This window comes from Drosophila miranda, chromosome 4 (assembly GCF_003369915.1).
Source record: "Drosophila miranda strain MSH22 chromosome 4, D.miranda_PacBio2.1, whole genome shotgun sequence".
Classification (NCBI taxonomy): Eukaryota; Metazoa; Arthropoda; class Insecta; order Diptera; family Drosophilidae; genus Drosophila; species Drosophila miranda.
The window spans coordinates 20,070,297-20,088,057 of NC_046677.1; the positions used below are offsets into that span (position 1 = coordinate 20,070,297).

Sequence of the window (17,761 nt, forward strand, 5' to 3'; positions counted from 1 at the left end):
AGCTGGCACAGGACACTCACTGGACTCCCTCTGCTTCTCCAGCTTCCGCAGCAGCTTCGTATGCTGCCTCTGGCTGCGCTCATCCCGATAGTTGGGCGGCGACGGCGAGTGCGGGGAATGTGTGTGGACTGGCGGCGGCTGCTGCTGTGCAGCATTCACAGGTGGCGGCGGTCCCCCTCCGCCTCCCACACTGGGCGGTGGCTGCTGCGGTGCACCCTGTGGCTGCTGCAGATGATAGTGCGGTGGTCCGTTGCCAGCAGGACCTGGTGGATAGCCGGCCATTGCCGGCGTATAGAAATGCGCTGTACCATTGGCGCTTATCTGTGGAGTGGGACATCAATGTTAAATGTTTAATAAGTGCGCAAAACAGAGGCTTTTCGGTAGGTAAATACTTTAACCGCAACAATTTTGGTGCTGCTTGTGGTCGATGATGTGGTTGTCGTTTTTTTCTTCTGCTTCGGCATTTTCCCCATCTCAACTAATGGCTGGCCAAGAACTACCACGTCAACATCTACAAGTCGTCTATAAATAACATTCGTGGTACGGAGAGAGAGCGCTGATAACAATAACTAATTAATTTGCGGAATGTTATCAGTGCAGGTAGAAGTTTCTAGCGAAAATTGCACTGGAAATTGGTAGGACAGCGCTCAAAATCTTTGTCAGCTGGCGTAAAATGTTTTCTACAATCAGTTAATATTTGAAGTTTGAAAAATACTGAATGCCACAACATGTAAACGATTATTTGTCATTTTTGAAATTAGTTTTTGTTGTTGTTGCTCTCCAGTGTGACCAGATAAAATATACCGTCTGACTTTCAGAAATATACTGTAAATATACCGATGAAAACACCGAATTAACCTACTAAGCCTCCCCCTATTTAAGCAGTTAAGAAATTTCAGTTAAGCTGTGGAAAATAATACTGTTTGTTTATGTAGATTTAGAGATGCACTAAAATTATTTAAGATTTTTCGTTTAGTGCATTAATATAACCACTGGTCGAAAATGGGTTAATCGGTCTCTGTCCATGATCGGAAATGATAGTGCTCGAGGATTATATTCGGTTAATATGTTTTTATGCGATTGGTGAATCAAGTTTCTGCAAGATTAGCAGGCTGAAACATAAAACGTAAGTGGCAAAAAACAACCAATAAAACGGGTGCTCTTTGGACTGTTCCGTGTCTTATTAACAAGCAGTGCAACGTTGAATTTCATAGCAAGCAGCTTCTACTCAGCGCAGTCTGTTTGGCGCGCCCGTTTGAAAGTAAAATTTGAACTAAATTCCAGTCTGATCTGATTTCCACAGCGAATCATTAACTAAATTGGTTTCGCTGTTTATGGGCACTGGCAATTATCCACGCCCGCATGCTGTATTAAGCAAAAATTACCCCCAGATGCCTGATGATTGATAATTTTTTTGCGCAAAACTGAGGAAAATGAATGCTTCACTGAAATCAAGCTAATTTCAGGTTTTTTGCATGTCCAAAGTTGCGAGCAACTTGTGCAATATATTTGACGTCTTTAAAACATTTTGCACCTAATTGTTGGCACTTGGCTCGCGCTCGGCCCAAAATGGACGATTCTGCACGGTTATTATGGATGATCATAAAATATTAAAAAGCCGCCCAGGCCACAAATATGGGTCAAAGTTAATGAGTTTCTTCTTTTTTTTTGTTGTTCGCGGACCAGCAACGGAAACAGCATAGCTGAGAGAACAAAAGAAGTGGCGGGATTAACACACACAAAAGAGATAAAAAATGGAAGATGAAAACTCATTCTGCGAGGGAGTTACAGAGCGCTCTGTGGCACAGAGTTTCGGTTTCAGTTGGAGCTTCTCCTACGGATATGGTGCGACAGTTACAGTTATCCGAGCGCATAGCTCAAGTTGCATAATGGCAATGCGATGGAGACTATCCGACTATGCTATGTAAATTAGCATACAATCAAATTATAAACATTTCAACATAAACACACAAGCGGAAACTTCCATTTTGTGCGGCACTGTGCTGTGCGAATATCTCTGCGAGTGAGTGTGTGTCTCTGTGTGTGTGTGTGTGTGTGTGTTGTGGCAGCAAATTGTTAATTAAGTCAAGGAAAATTCAGCTCGAGTCAAGCAACCGCCGGGCACTTTCATTTCAGCAACAAACCGTGACGACGCCACATGTGTCCGAAGCTGCACCAACCACAACCGGCAGCAACGGATGAAGTTGTTGGCGCTGCATGCATTAATCAAGTTTTCCACTGTCAAAATGGCATTAAGAGAGCCAGAGACAGACTTAGAGACGGAGCCTGGCTGAGGCTGCAACTGCTGACTGGCAAGTTATGTAAAAATGTGACAAGCAAAAGTTCAACTCAAGTGGAGTTCAATTAAAAGTCATCGAGCGGCGAATGGGTATGGAGTTTGGAGCCTAACCTATGGGCAACAATGTTGCCCGATGCCCGTTGCTAGCAGCGGGCACGACCAGCCAGCCACAGCCACAGGCACAGCATTTACTCGTAATGGATTGCATTTACCAGATAAAACAACAGCAACAACCATTAGCCTGGCTCTACAAATTGTTATGCAAATCGAAATTGTTTAAAGGTAAACGTTTGTCTTCTCGGGTTGACAGTTCGCGTTGGCAACCCTGCCACAGGCCACAGCCCAGGCCGCCCTGGCAGCACAACAGTTAGCTGGCTGCTGGGAAATCCAACGTGGAATCTCTTGATAATTACGTTTTCAATTTATTAACCCCTAAAAATAAATGCCTTTTTTATGCTCTGACTGTCGCATTAATTGTCTGCTTCTCTTCTTTTCTCTGTAATTTATGTTCATTGGGGAAAACTGTTACTGTTTGATTTTTCTGCTCAAATAATATAAATCAACCCAAAAGTGTCAACGATTGCTTCAGAGCATAACCGGAAAGCGGAAAGCGGGTAATCATTGCAAATTATATAATCCACTGAATGCAATTAATATCTTTTTTAATTGAGAGATTGATAATATTATAATAAATAACGTCAGGCGGTACAGGTGGGGGTGGGGGTGGGGGGTGGTTGAGGGAGAGCAGCGTTGGGTAATAGAATTTAAATTGCGCTAGGCGCTAAGCCAGAACCGGAATGCCAATTTAGAGACTGCGGGCCGAGTCACGAACTCGGAGCAGAGCCTCTCTATTCCCTCTCTATTCAAGCATCATCTCTCTCGTTTTTCCGCAATGGAAATGGAAAATATTTCAATCAAAATTCTGTTAACAACTTTCTGCACATAAAAGAAATGATGGGAATGTTTATGTTGTACAATGAAATTGTTATTATTAAATTATTAGACATAAGTGGACCGCAGTGGCTGACAGAGGCAGTGGCAGAGGCAGAGGCAGGAGTGGTCCGAAACGTGATGTGAATGGGTAACGCTCATCTGCTTTGGTTAACAACCATCTTTTATTTTCTTTTTTTTTTTTTTGCAAATTAGCGAGCCAATTTGAATGGAATGCATGTGCCTCTGATGCCGCCGATCTCATGGGAGCCGAACTAGTTCCGAATGGTAATGGTAATGGAGGCAAAACTACATATAATAAAGCTAAATTTAACGATGATTTGAAATGTCAGCAATTTGTAACATTTCAAGAGGAACTGCAATGTAATTTGTCTATTATTGAAAACGTTTACGTTTTCCGGGATAATTGTTTCAGAGAAATGTGAATAAGTACAACGAAATGTATGAACATATTGGATCTTTGGGTTTTGGTAGATTTTGCTTGGATAAAAAGCCCCTGGTATTCAAAGAAATGTATTTAAAAAAGGCACATAAAACCCCAATAATATATACAGTTTTCTAAGAAACTTGAAGCCACTTTGAACTTTGTTTTGAAATGAACCCTGGGCAAACAACAAACTTTGTTCGGCTTGGCCCCTCCGGCCTCGTACCCCACCCAACCCCCCAACCCCCCAACCAACCGGCAATTAGCATTCAAAGCAAACATCTTCGTAGGCCCCCCAGTCGAATGATTGTCAAAGCTCACGCCTAAATGACAGATTGCGAAACGAGCGGCAGAGCAGGCGGTGAGTGCATTTTTTGTGGCACTGCATATTCAAATATTTGCCGGAGAGGACAAATGGGTGACTCACTCACTGGGCCGCAATTGGACTAATGCGAGCAGCTAATTAGTTATGCAATTTTCACGCTTCCCCCCCCGCCCAGGGGGCTCTGCCCGAGTCAGAGTTAGTCAGCGCAAATGCTTATGGAGAAAGGCAAACACAACACACAAACGCAAACACAATAGATGTGGGAGCACGATAGGCAAACAAAGCGAAATTGCAGTTTATAAACTAACTAACCAATAAATAAATAAATTATAGATGCAAAGCGTCGTCGGCCGAAAGCTTGCCAGCTGTTTTTCGTTTTTCCGTTTCATTTTTCTGTTTTTGTTTTGCTTAAACTTTATTTTAATAGTTGTTGCATTTTTTAATTGGCATTTAGCTAAAAGTTTAGCCATTTTAGATCGTCCGTCCGTCATTGCGGGGCGTTCTGTTTCCATTGTTTTGCTGGGTTCTGTTCTGGCATAAACACACAGTCTCCTCCTTTTGTATCGGCCCCATGCAATTGAATTGTTTTCTAGGAACAACTTTACCCGGATCCGATCCGGTGCACAATAAATTATATTAGCAGACGACGACGACGACTCTCGGCTCGCCCCCATGAAAATTTCACTTGAAAATCGAATTAGCATCGGGGAATAATTGTTGTTGCATTCGCATTCGCATGCGGATTCGCTGATTGCAATATTGTTCGCTCAATTAGCTGTAAATCAATTGATAAGCTGCCCTGGGCCGTCGGGAAGTCGGGAAGTCGGAAAGTCGGGGAATCAATTGGCAATCGAAACGGGGACAGATAGCCAATATATCGCACATTTTGATGGGCTGCCAAAGAAACAATGTAATCTCTTACAGCGTACACTTTTCATTTATCAAATTTGAAATATACCAGACCGCGTGTGGCACGAAACAAAGTATTGAATGGGCACTCTGAATAGTTCCTTAAATAATCCTCTGGCAAAGAGAACAAAATTTCATTCTTCTTTGAAATACTTGTACTTAAAAGTTGCTTTGTTTGAACATCGGCAATTATTGAATTGAATTTTTGAATAGCTTACAAAAATCTCCACAAAGTTGCGAAACTTCTGTTTCCAGTCATTGAAAATGTATGAAGGTGCGTTCATAAATTGTAATCAATTTTAAACAGAATCTATGAACACAGCTTCTGAAAGTTCATGAAAATTTATGAAGCCAGCTGATGCTTATCGATGTGTATTCATTAAATAAATACTTTCATTAAAACAGGAGCAGAATGGGGTCAATGGAAGCATAGAAAACCAATCAATTATCCATAGCCCAATGGTCCCAGAACTAGTTTGTTTAAAGCCTAGATTTCTGTACTCCTGCCCGGCATAAACCACAAGTTAATTACACTTAACGGCTAACTCTAGTGGGTGTGGGTGTGGGTGTGGCTGTGGCTGTGGGTGGTACTTACAAATGGCTGTGGATGGAGGTGTCCCTGTCCGGGATGGAGCTGTTGGTACTGCTGCGGCGACAGCATCACGTGGGTCACAGTCCCGTTCTCGCTGACGTACTGCGGCACCTGGACGGGCACCGTCATCGGTGGCGGCGGTCGACTCTGGGAAACCATTTGAACGGTTGCGGGACCTGCAAAGAGCACAAGAGTGATGGGGGATAAAATTATTTAAAGAATGCTTCAACAAATGGCAATATGCTGATGATACAGATACAGATACAGATACAGATATAGTATATATATATTCATATGTGTGTGTGGTGTGGTGTGGTCTATGTAAAGCTTGAAGGCAAATGCTAAAGCAGTCGACAGTTGGCGCCAACGAGGCGACATCGAGACAGAGACAACGCCAGGACATGGCCAGGACATGGCTGGGGGAACGGGAACGGGGACAGTCATGGCTGCTTTATGTCAGCGGCGATTTCACTGTGTTTGTTTAATGGATATCTCTCTTTTGCTCTGACTCTGGATCTCTGTGTGTATCTGTACATATATGTATATGGAAATGTGTGTGTGTGTGTGTGTGTGTGTGTGTTTGCTGCAGCCAACAAAATGCTTGACAGAGTCTGCCAATTTCCCTCACCCCTGTGGCACTCTCCACATCTCCCTCTCTCTCTCCCTCTCCACCTCTCTGCCTCTCGAACTACTCCACTACGATACGCATACGCACCGTTGCCCAATTCCGATTTCATTTGCAATTTAAGTCTGCCCGATGATTAATATCCAACCCATACGCCCCGTACCCCCCAGCCATAGGCTGCCTGCATTGTCCCCATCTCTCTCTCTCTCTCCATTTCTCTTTAATAAATGTGTAGAAATCTCTAGAGCAAACATTTTTTGGCAGCTTTTGGCCAAGAGGCACAGGGCAAGAGGGCAAGAGGGGGGGGGGGGGGCAGAGCAGGGTGAACAAACGACAAAGGGAGCTGAAGTTTTTGGGGTTCTTGGCACTGGCCTCAGAGCCGCCTCAGAGCTTCGTCTTGCATTGTCTGGGATCCGTTCTGTTTCTGGTTTCTGCTACTGTCATTAGATACAGCGAAAGGGGAGCTATAGAGGCAGGGGATGGGTAGGAAGCTTCCATTCCCATTTCCATCTATGGATCCATTTCAGCTGCAACTTTGTCGCATGTCATTGCCACAGAATAAACGACAGCAAGCCGCCCCATAAGTCGAACCCACTACCCCCCGCCCCACGAACCTCCCCTTCAAACATTTCAGATATATTTTGATTTGTGGATTTGTATTGCTTTTCAATTCCATTTCTCTTCCTTCCTTCCTTCCAGCCTGCCAGCCTTCCAGCCTTTTGGCTGCATTGCGACGACTAAAAGCCAACAAAAAGGAGCACTCCTCGAAGAATGAGCAATCATTTGGTGGACTTCCCCGGCGATTTGTTAACAGGAGATGTCTGGTCGAGATTAGCGTATCATTTGGGGGCACAAATGCCATTAAATTGAAATAAATAATCTCAAATTAGATTTGATTGAAGCCCCCAACAACATTAATTGAATGAAAATATTGCAGATACAAAATCTTCTTAAATTTTAAATTATTCTCTTTCACATTCGTGCATTTTCGTAGCCAAATATATGGCCATAAATATGTAGATACTCGTATCTGTGTTTTGCCCCCAAAAAAAACAAAGCGAGAGCAATTCATGAATTTTCGTGTTCATCATAAAATGCATTCCGTGTTTGCCCATCAATATGGATGGGGGGGGGAAACCAGCTGCGCTTTGCCGAGGCGCCTCCATTGCCGTCATCATCATCATCATCATCATAGATGCAGTTGGCAGCTTTGCACTTTGCATGCCCCGGCACGTAAAAAGAATGTTGCCCTGCCCTGCCCCCTCCTGCCCTGTCCCTGCCCTGCTCTGGCGGCTACTTTCGCATTTCTATTGTTTTTTTTTTGCATTTTTCTAGAATTTTATGTGGGTTGTTGTTCCTGTGCTCTGTTTCTGTTTGCTAAACAATGCAACGTTGCATTTTTTATGGACACCACGCGGCGTATGCGTAATATCGGCTAATGGATCGTGGGGGCCTCCGGCCCTCGCAGTCGCTTTTATAGTTAAACTGTAAACTTAACGGTAATGCGGCCTGGTAATACGCTTAGCCATGTCTCGCGTCCATTCAGGCCGAAAATGCGAGCGGCAGACGTACCATCCCCACTCTCTACTGAGGCGGGGGCTGCCACGTCCCACCTCCACGAGGGGACGCGGTCTAATCAACTGTTAAATGCTGTCCGCCAGCCAGTCAGCCGTACCGTACTTTGCCATTGCCCTGCTCCGCTCTGCTCCGCTCTGCTCTTTATCTGCTCTTAGGTGTAAAAATGTTGGTTTAGTGCGCTGACGCATAACGCGACAAAGCAAAAAACTGATGATGGCTGATAAAAGCAAACACCACCTTAGTTCCCTTAGTTCTCGTAGTTCCTGTAGCTCTGCACTTTAGACCAATGCCTGATGCAGTTAATCATCCAGCTAAGGGCTGGAGGGAGGCTCTGTCTGGGTCTGGCCAGGAAATGCACACCGAGGCAGCAGCGCATTTGGCCAAGTGTTAAAAGGCAGCAATTAGTTAGGCGAGACTTTCAGCTCCCCTTTGGTTTAGGACGTGGGCTGGTTCAGCTTATCACTTGGCAAGCAGACAGACAGTTGCCCCACCCCCCTACCCCCCTCTACAGGCAAATGTCTGCGACTTCAACTCAAACTTAATTAATGCTAAACTGCTTAAGAAGCGACGGCCTGCTCTGGGGAAAGGTCTGCGGGAAGAGTCATGGCTGTGGAGGTTGAAGGTTTCGCTGGGACTGGCGGAAAGCGTAAGTCGGGCAGAAGATGTATATTTTTGGGGCAAGTTTCAAGTCGAAATTGAACGGGATAACGTTTCACATAATACTTCCTCTTCAGTAGATCGTTGGAATGTATCTTCTGCCTAATCCTAGAGGCGAATGTGCTTCATTTTTAGCTGTATCTCTTCCTCCATATATCCTTCCCTTTCGGTTTCTCTATAGACTCCCACGTTAACCCTCGCTGGCAGGCAGATCATCATTTTCTACTTTAATTTTCTGCGCTGATGCCTTGACCTTGTCCGCCCCCAAACACCCCCCAACACCCCCACTGGCTTACTATTACAGTGTCGAAAATAAAGTTGCGTCCCCCACGCGTTTTGGCCACGCAAAACACGCACCAAATGTCTATAAAATTAATAACAATTCGGTTAACTTTGTTCTGTTCTGCCCGGGAAATCGTTGGAGGGGGGGGGGGGGGGGGGGGGGGGGTTGGATTTGGGTGCTCTGCGGTTTTGGTTTCGAGTGCCATAAGTGAGTTATTGATGTTGATTTAATCGGACATTTGTTATAATATACATCGCTATAGCCGAAACACTTATTCGTATTCACATTCACATTCATATTCATATTCACTTTCGTTTAGAGTTGAATAAACTTTCGATTTGCTGTGGCGATGATTTATGTTTACTTTTTGGGGACATTGACAGGCCCAATGATGATTTGTGGGGCCTCCCAATGGGCGTCTCCTGTTCTTTCTTTTCGCTCGTTGGGTTGCCCCTCTTTTGTTCTTGATAATTAACGACCAAATCTAGACCAATTTGCGGTTAGTTGGCTCATTATAATCGACACTTTTCCTCACTTTTCCTCACTTATCTCACATTTACCGCTCATCTCCCCCCCCTCCACCGTTTATTCGACTCCAATTAACGATGCGTGCGCAATTATCTCGATAATTATGGCGACTTTTGCAGCTTTAAATACAACTTTCGCAAAATGCAATTAGAGCAGAAAATTCACGAGTTCTTCAATGGAAAGCTCTCGTTTCTTAGCTTTTCGTACAACAAATTCCTCGAGTGTTCCTCTTTCTCTCTCTCTCTCTCCTGCAAACAAATCGCATTAATTGCGCATACGCCCCGTTAAACGTTGCCAACAGAAATCGACTAAGACCCATTGATTGATGGGCGGGCGGGCCGCAAGGGGGGGGACCCTGCTGCTGGAGGCTGTCGGAGGGAGGGCGTGGTAGCTAGCAGTGGGTGCTGGAGGGGGAGGCTGTGAGGGGCGGCAACTGTCTAAGGGACTGAGAATGGGTATTTGACTTTCCCCCGGTTACGGGCTGGGGTGGCGCCATCCAGAGCCATTTGACAGTCTGCACGTGTCGCACGTTTTGTTGATTGTGGGGCTTGGTGGGGGATTGGCATCGGCTGCTGTTTTCGCGCCTCCTCTCTGTTTATTTGAATTTCCAATATTTTCCGCACCCAGTAGCCCTCTCCGTGCGCCCAAATTCTCCATCTTCCCCGGTAAATATTGTCATTTTGTGTGTCAACCGAAATGACGTCCTCATAGACAACGACACAAATGGGTCCCGGCACCCAAAAAAAGGAAATACCAAAGATAAGAAAGATTCCAGAGCCGAAGGTTGAAATACTCTTCCGATTAACAGATCCCTTGTTCATTCGGATAAGACTTAATTGAGATACAAAGTCCGTTACTCGAATCTTTAAGGATCTTTGCCCTGCAAACACCTCTCCAAAGTCGATCTACCCCATTTCCAAGGGCATGAAAAACCTTGAAACCGGAAAAACGTTGAAACAGTCGTGAAATTTTTCGTCAACGCCCCCCCCCCCCCCCCCATGGTTCGTGGGGCATGGCTGGACTCCGCCGCCCGTAAGCGTTACTCTCATCATATCGCACAGATACAGATACAGCTACAGCTACAGATGCAGATACAGACATAAATACATGCGGATATCTGTATATATATCACGTCAACACATTATGCCTTCATTTATACTTTATGATGAGTAAATATTGTTATTAAAACGAAAAATTGCGCGTTGTCTGAGCGATAAACCATGCCCTCTGACACCACCCAAAAGGGGGGCGAAGGCTGTTATTCAGCATTTGGTTTATTGGTTTTGTCGCTTCAGTGCGGGGCAAGAGGCGGGCAGGCAGGCAGGCAGGCAGGGAAAGTAAAGCAAAGGAAGAGAGGGCTTTAAATTAATGTCTGAAGGCATGAACGGCTCTGAGGTCTCGTGGCTCTGTGGCAGTATCAGGTGCATAATGTATCAGGTGGGCGAGCCAAGTTAATGACGGGCATTTTCGGTTTAGTTACAGGATTTATACCGATTAGTGAGATATTTAGATGGTCGATGAAAGAGGGACGATGTGCCAAAGGGGGGCTAATGGGGGGCAGCATTTCAGGTATTTACTTGGCTCTGTTTAGCCAGTCAGAAACTGATTGGATTAGAGTCGTTTAATTATGTTTTTCCAAGTGAAGGAAGCAAAATTACACAACTGATGCCCGTGTGGAGAGGCATTTGATATGTTATGGCAGGAAAGGTACTTTAATACTTTATTAAAATCACTAAAATTCTTAAGAATTAAACACTCAAACGGAGGCTGTTTATAAGCAAAAAAAATAATCATTGAACACCTCAAAAACCCATTGAAATTTCTGAACTATCCAACTATTTCCATACAATCATCATGGCGAAACTTTCCTTGACTCCTCCACGCTTTCCTTTCTCCTCTCCATTTTTATAGCCCTATTTAATCAACATGCTTAATTATTCCACTAACTGGCGTCGCTACCGCCCCTCCCGCTCCCCTTACCCCATTACCATTTCTAGCCACAATCGTTAACACTTTCAATTTGTTGCACTTTCGGCCCTGATCCGCACTTCAATTCGCCTCATAACAGGCCCCCCCCTCAGCACCCGCTGTGTTCGACATTACCATAAATGCATGCAGGGCTCCACCCCCTCAGCCCCTCCCTCAGCCATTAACAATTAGCAGCAACTGTAGTCTCCACTGTCCACCCCACGCACAAGCCCCAATTCAATTAACTTGCACACTTAAGCCAAAACAAAAAAAAAACAACAAAAAAAACCAAAAAAAAAATAAAAGAAGGAAAGAAGAAAATTTCGTTGTTCTGGTTTCGTCTGTCCGGCGGGAGAGGGTGCTGCCCCTCCGGGGTTCGGTTCCACTGAGAGTTCGCCAATTTGGTTCTGCTCCCCCTGCCCCCTCCGCCTCTCCCCCTCTCAGAGCTCGGACTGTTACTTCTCTTTCTGCTGCTCATTATTCTTGCTCTGGCGAAGCATTGCTCTGCAAAATGGCATTGACATTAAGAAATGCTAACCCGCAATTTGCAATTTGCCAGTGGGAGACCCAGAGAGAGGAATAAAACCTCTAGAAGCCTAGGAGTGCGACGCTTTAGATACCCTTTTAGGCATTTAAAGCAGATTTATACCAAAAGATCGATCGTTTCAATGGGATCAAACGATGGAAGCGATTATGTAGAAGAGAATCACATTCCCTAAAACCTAGAAAATTTATTAAGAGCTATAGAGCTTACATATATGACACCAAAATTAGATCGATTTAGATTAAATTTGTATTAAAAAGTGGTCGGTTTTAATTATTAGATGACTGATGCTTTCTAGTGAAGCTAAGATATGGAAACCAATGGTTACCGGGTTTGATAAAATATAATAAAATATTTCCAAGGCTTTGCTCCTAAAGAGTTCCTTGATGAGTGGTCTAGACTGAAGGAAAGGGTCTGTAGAACCCCTAATTTAGGTTATATTTTCTATAGGGAGGAAGAAATAAAGACGCTATCCACTCGGCCAAAGATTATAGGAACCCAAAAGTTTCAAGGCTGCTTTGCAAAAATTATGCCACCCTCTGCAAGTGTATAGCAATTAAACAAAAAAGACTAGGAAGAGGGAGAGGGAGAGAGAGAGTAAGTGTGAGGGGGACGGGGGAGAGGGCGAAAGGAAGCAACAATAATAATAACAAGCCAAAAGCGAAACAAAGTGTGGAACGGAAGAGCACGAGAAAGCGAAATCAGCGTGTGGCGCATGAAGCTCATTAAAACACGAAATGGAAGACGAATGACCAAGGCAATGAGCAGCTACTGCCCTCCAAGAGGGGGCCGAGGGCAGGACAACAGATGCAGGCGGACCCCGCACAGAGCTCCCTCCCCCCCCCCCCCCCCCCCACGAAACTGGGCAAAAACAAATGAAATCAAATTTAAAGCGTGCTTAATTAATTTTTCCTTCCTCGAGCGGACTGCAGGCAAGAGGGGCAGGGCGGTAAAGGTTAACTGTTGTTTGGCTTCGCTTTCCTTCGCTTTCCTTCGCTTTCCTTCGCTTTCCTCCGATTTACTCTCCTGTTTTGTTAAGACATTAGCAGGGAAGGTGGAAAAAAGGGATTTATGCCAAGTAATTGCTGTGGGAGGTGCTATTCCCACGAAAAAAGAAAGCAAAGCAAAGGGAAGACAGCCCCAACCGAATGATTAATGCACAGACGAAAGCTTAAGCCCTGATTGGCATTTGTTCTCTCTCCAGTTCTTTCTACAAAGGATCTAAGGTTACTTTTCTGGGAAATCTTATCCTTTTTCTCGATGATTCTCAGAAAACTGGTGCCCCAACTATTCCACTCCATTGCTTCGGATCATGATCATTTGAAGGTCTTTACTTCAAGAACAATGAAAACTTTAAGCCTGAACTCTTTTCAAATGTATATTTTCATTTTGGAGCAATAATTGCTTAGCCCAGAAATCGGGTAATATATTTTTAAAGCTGCGACTTTTGCCTTCGGGCGTGGCGGGTACTTAAATTTCAATTCGTTTTTGCTGTTGTTGCCGCTTGACTTTTATGGCTTTGGTTTTCGCGTTGGCTTGGCTTTTGTGGACTTTGCCAGTTGGCCATTTGGCCATCTCGCCTTGGCCACGGCCATAGCCAAAGCCATAGCCAAAGCCAAAGCCGTTGCCTTTTTGCCTGAATAATTAATTTTTATTTATGCCGCGACAAACGATGGCAGATTCTGTTTTTTTCATCTCGCTTTTTTCTCTCCTTTTTTTTGTTTTTTTTTTTGTTTCATTTATTTTATTCTGTTATTTTTTGTTGCTTTTGTTCTTTAGCTGTTCTCTTGCCTGTGTCTCAGCCGCAATGCTCATAAATTGTTGAGCAAATGCAAAGCAATATGAGAAAGGAGGGGCCGCAGGCGTTGATACCCTGGCAGAGGGATAGAGTCCTATATGATACATATTTTGCTCAAAGCACTCCGATTACATCTTCTATACTTTGCCAAAATCTGAACAAAGTCCTAATACCCCTCTCCTTAAGGGTATAATGAGGTACACTGTGGATGTCACAGCAGCTGGAGGGTGGCGGGAGGCGGGGGTGGTGTCGGGGACAAGACAATTAGTTGGCAAACACGGCTAAAGCAAAACAAAAGTGAAAAGACAAAATAAAGTTACGTTGCGCTGATAGTCCAACCGGAAAATAATTTATTTCCCTTTTGCCACAGACAAAGACCGAAGACGCACACACACACACACATAAGCAGAGATACGAGCAGACGCACAGATACATATCTAAACAAAGGCACACACACATAGATACACACCCATATACCACTCCACGTGCTCTGCGCCATTTTGTCCAAAAGAAGATTTATAAGGCCGCAGCCACCGTTGGTCGCCGTCGTCCCTGTCGCTGAGGATACTTCAAGGACAAAACATGGAAAAACTCCCCAAAAACAACAGCAGATACGGCAAAATTCAGACTTAACTCAGACGCAGACCAATAAAACTTAGACAAAAAAAAAAAAAATGGGGCCAACAACACAATATACACAGATACATACGCGCATATAGTGGGGCACAACAAAAGCAGGACCTGAGGACCTGAGGACCTGGGGAACTGAGGAACTGAAGACCTGAAGGGTCTGTGTGACCTAGTACAGGTGCTAAGGGGCGACAGACATGCCACGCGTCCTGCAAGGGAAGTTCAACAATTTGCACCTGTCACGGTTTGAGCAGCATTGAACCAGGCCGGCAGCCCGATCAAATATTTGCACAGCTGTTGTTTCAATCCCTTCGCTGATATTTGGCCCAGGTGTTGGCTGGGGATTTGGGTCAGTCAGTCAGTCAGTCAGTCAGTCAGTCAGTCAGTCAGTCGGTGGTTTGTAGGTGTCTGGTATACATATATTTATTTGTGTGTTTTGGGTCAACGTCTTGTGGTCATTGTTTCTCTTCTGCCCGTTCCCAAAAGGTTCGCTCGTTCATTCGTTCGCTTCGTTGATTTGTTGGGGCCCTGGGCTGGGGAAACATTAATAAAAATACCCTTAATTAATCATCCTTTTTTTTTCGGCGCCGAGGCGAGGCTGAGTGTCCCAGGAGCAGACACCAGTGGAAAAGGAGCCACAGTCAGGCGTGAAATTCAAATTAAAACGCATTTAATTTTACTATTACAAAGAGATTTCTTTAAGAGGGAAAGTCTGAGAAATTTTCGGTGAAAAACTGTTTACATTTTCCTAAAAATTTGGTATATATTTCACTATTTTTTTTCGCTCCAACAGTCGATTTATTGACAGCTTGCGAGCAATTTTAACTGCCATCCACATATGTCACTTCACATACTCCCTGTTCATCCCCCCCCGCCCCCACCCATCAGGCCCCCAGACAGACTAACGACGCCTTCTGTTATTGTTGTGCTTGTCAAACCGTAAATGGCGTCACTTTGACAGCCTGTGCTCTGCCCCAAAAAAACACACTCCCCCCGCCCCCAGGGCGGCCAACCTACTGTCCATCACCGCTGCCTCTTTGTCTTTGTCCACACTCGACTCGTGTGTTTGTGGATACCAATTTCTTTTATTTAACATATTTTATGCGCATTTTATGGCAATATTAATTTTTGTTTTCCGTCTTGACGGTCTGCTGCTGCTGCTGCCGCTGTTGTTGTTGCTGTCATCACGCCTTTTAATGACCATTGATTGGACACGAGATCGCACAGAAATCTTAATAAAAAAAATTAATCATTGGCACGTGGGTAGCAAAGAGGAGATCCTAGTGGTTTTAGAGGTATTTAAGAGAGAGCTGAGGAGGGTTTCTGTACCCCCAGTACATGCCTCCGAAGAGGAAGATCATAGGGGCTCTTCCACAGCTTCTAGAATCCCTAGGATATGATCCCAAGGGTCACGTTGTAGTTCTAGCAGATTGACAGGCTCGACAGTCCTATGGAAACAGAGACGGTATAAGTTTTAGAGACCAGTGCCCTTACCCTTACCGATAGCCCAATATTAACCCACACCGATCCCGATACTCTAGTGCGATAAGTTCTATGCGATATTATACTGCGAGAAGTCTGATGATATCCAAGGAATAGACGAAGAATAACAAAAATTAATGAAACTAATACCAAGAACTGTCCCACAGTTTATTATAATTCCAAGAACAATTTCTATAAGTCTTCATTGGTATAATAATTCCCATTGCCTTTTACTCGAGGAGCTTTCAATTTCGATTGAAACTCCCCAAAGGTTGAACATTCTTTGGGGACACTGCACCCCCTGCTGCAACCCCATAAAAGTGGCCAAATAAAAACCGCTCGCATACATGTGTAAAATAGCCATTAGCTGCCACGTTATAAAACCAGTATTAATTAAATTTTTTTTTAATTGTCGAACAAATTAAAAAAATCTTTTTTTTTCCAAGTACGCCAACAATTTATGGCAGGATTTTTTTGTTAATTATTTTTGTTTGGTTTGTTGTTGTTTGTGTATGCGACATTCGTCAGAAGTTTTGAGCACAGTTACTTAATTATTATTTGGTTTGTGTTTGTTTTTGCTGTTGCTTTTGTTTTTGGTTGCTGATTGAATGCGTTTTTGGGCGCAGTTCCGCTTTTATTCGTTTATTCGTTTATCTGTTTTAATGAAGAAATATGTACAAAAAAGCTATTCATTTTTCGCTGGAATTCTTTGAAGGCATTTTGTTTGCACGTTTTATTTATGGGAACGTCTGTTCTGTCTTTTTCTTTCAGCGTATTTCCTGCGTTTTCTCTGGGATTTCGCAAGTCTTTGGCAAACATCTCCAAGTTTTTTTTTGTCTTCTTTTTTTTTCTGGCTGCCAAGCAGAAAACTGTTAAACAATTTTTTATTTCGATTTCTTTGCTGCTTACTTCTGCACTTCATTGTGTTAATTATTTGCTTGCTTTTTATAGCAATTTTTGTTGTCTTTTTGTTCGTCTCTTTTTTCGAGACCTTTTCGGTTTTGTTTAGTTTTTTCGTTTTCTTCATTTGCGTTCGTTGAACCCTGATTTTTGTCGGAGATTTTGTTTTACGAGTATTATGATTTCTGTCTCTTTTTTTTAGTTTTTTTTTCTCACTGTAGGGTCTTGTGCACGCGCCGCGTTCGTCTTTGCCAGAAATATGCCAAAGTTGATCGCTCTGGAGAAATATTTGTAGTTCCATTGTGGTCGAAATGTGAAAGTTTTTCGGCTTCTTTCAGCCCACAGGGCTCTGAGGGGGGAGGGGCGGCCAAGAGTGAACTCTTGACACACAATTGGCAGCGTTTAATTAACGAACCTTTGATTCAAATCTAATGAGTTTCTGATTAATGATACGAGTATAAGGCAATTTCCACATTCCCGAGACGGCAAGATTTGAAGTTCAACTTTTGGCAAGCCTCTGGCCAGGTTTTTCGGTTTCTCTTTTCATTTGAATATCGGTATCGGACACCTTTTTAAGCTGAAGACCCACCAGATTTGGCATGTGGTTTGGCAGATCAAGTTTTTTTAATTTTAGACACGCGTCTTGGCGCCCACGCGCCTGCTTTTAGATCTATACAAAATTACTATCCGAAGCCCATTGTTTATAGACCTGTTATCGTATGGCCCTAGAAAGGTTATATAGAACTGAGTACAGAAGCCCCAACCTAAAGCGGAGACTGAAAAAATCTTCCAAGCCCATTTCCCTGATTTTTTCTGCCTTTTTTTTGCTCTATGGATTTTTCTGGAATTTGTATCTTTTGCTGTATTTTATTTTATTTCATGAGAAATATATCCCCATATTTATTTTTGAAATAACTCTTGAATTTATTTCCAGATAGCCTTTGGGCTGTCTTCTGTCCAGCACCCAAGAGTTCTGGATGGAAGTATCTTTGTCCATTTCTTCCCTTAATCTCCTTGCTGGCAAGCTGTTCTCAGTTCCCTGGACCTCGAGTCCGCATCTTGTTTAATTAAATTTTCAATTTACTTTGTCCCTGGCCTGATCCGATTCTATCAGGCCGTAAGACATTCCATATGCTTTTAGGGCCCTGCTTTGCTGAATAATTTTCAATTAATTTCTATATATAGCCGCCTTATCTGTGCAAGAAATTGTTTTTGCTTATCTTGGCTCCTCTCTCCCCCTCTCCCTCTCCCTCTCTCTGTCTTTCTCC

General features: G+C 43.8%; 1 protein-coding gene across 10 annotated transcripts in view; it reads right to left on the bottom strand.

The window, feature by feature from the left end:
- Window positions 1-17,761, bottom strand: part of LOC108161977 (fibronectin type-III domain-containing protein 3A) — a 130,824-nt gene that overhangs the window by 4,868 nt on the left and 108,195 nt on the right. For 9 of the 10 annotated variants that reach the window (XM_033393220.1, XM_017296439.2, XM_017296438.2 and 6 more), the window contains 2 exons: window positions 5,504-5,676; window positions 21-321 (listed from right to left, as the gene is read on the bottom strand). In XM_033393220.1, coding sequence (XP_033249111.1) covers window positions 21-321; window positions 5,504-5,676 — 474 coding nt within the window. Of the gene's footprint in view, window positions 1-20; window positions 322-392; window positions 756-5,503; window positions 5,677-17,761 lie in introns of those variants that run through there. The other variant, XM_017296442.2, reaches the window with a different exon arrangement.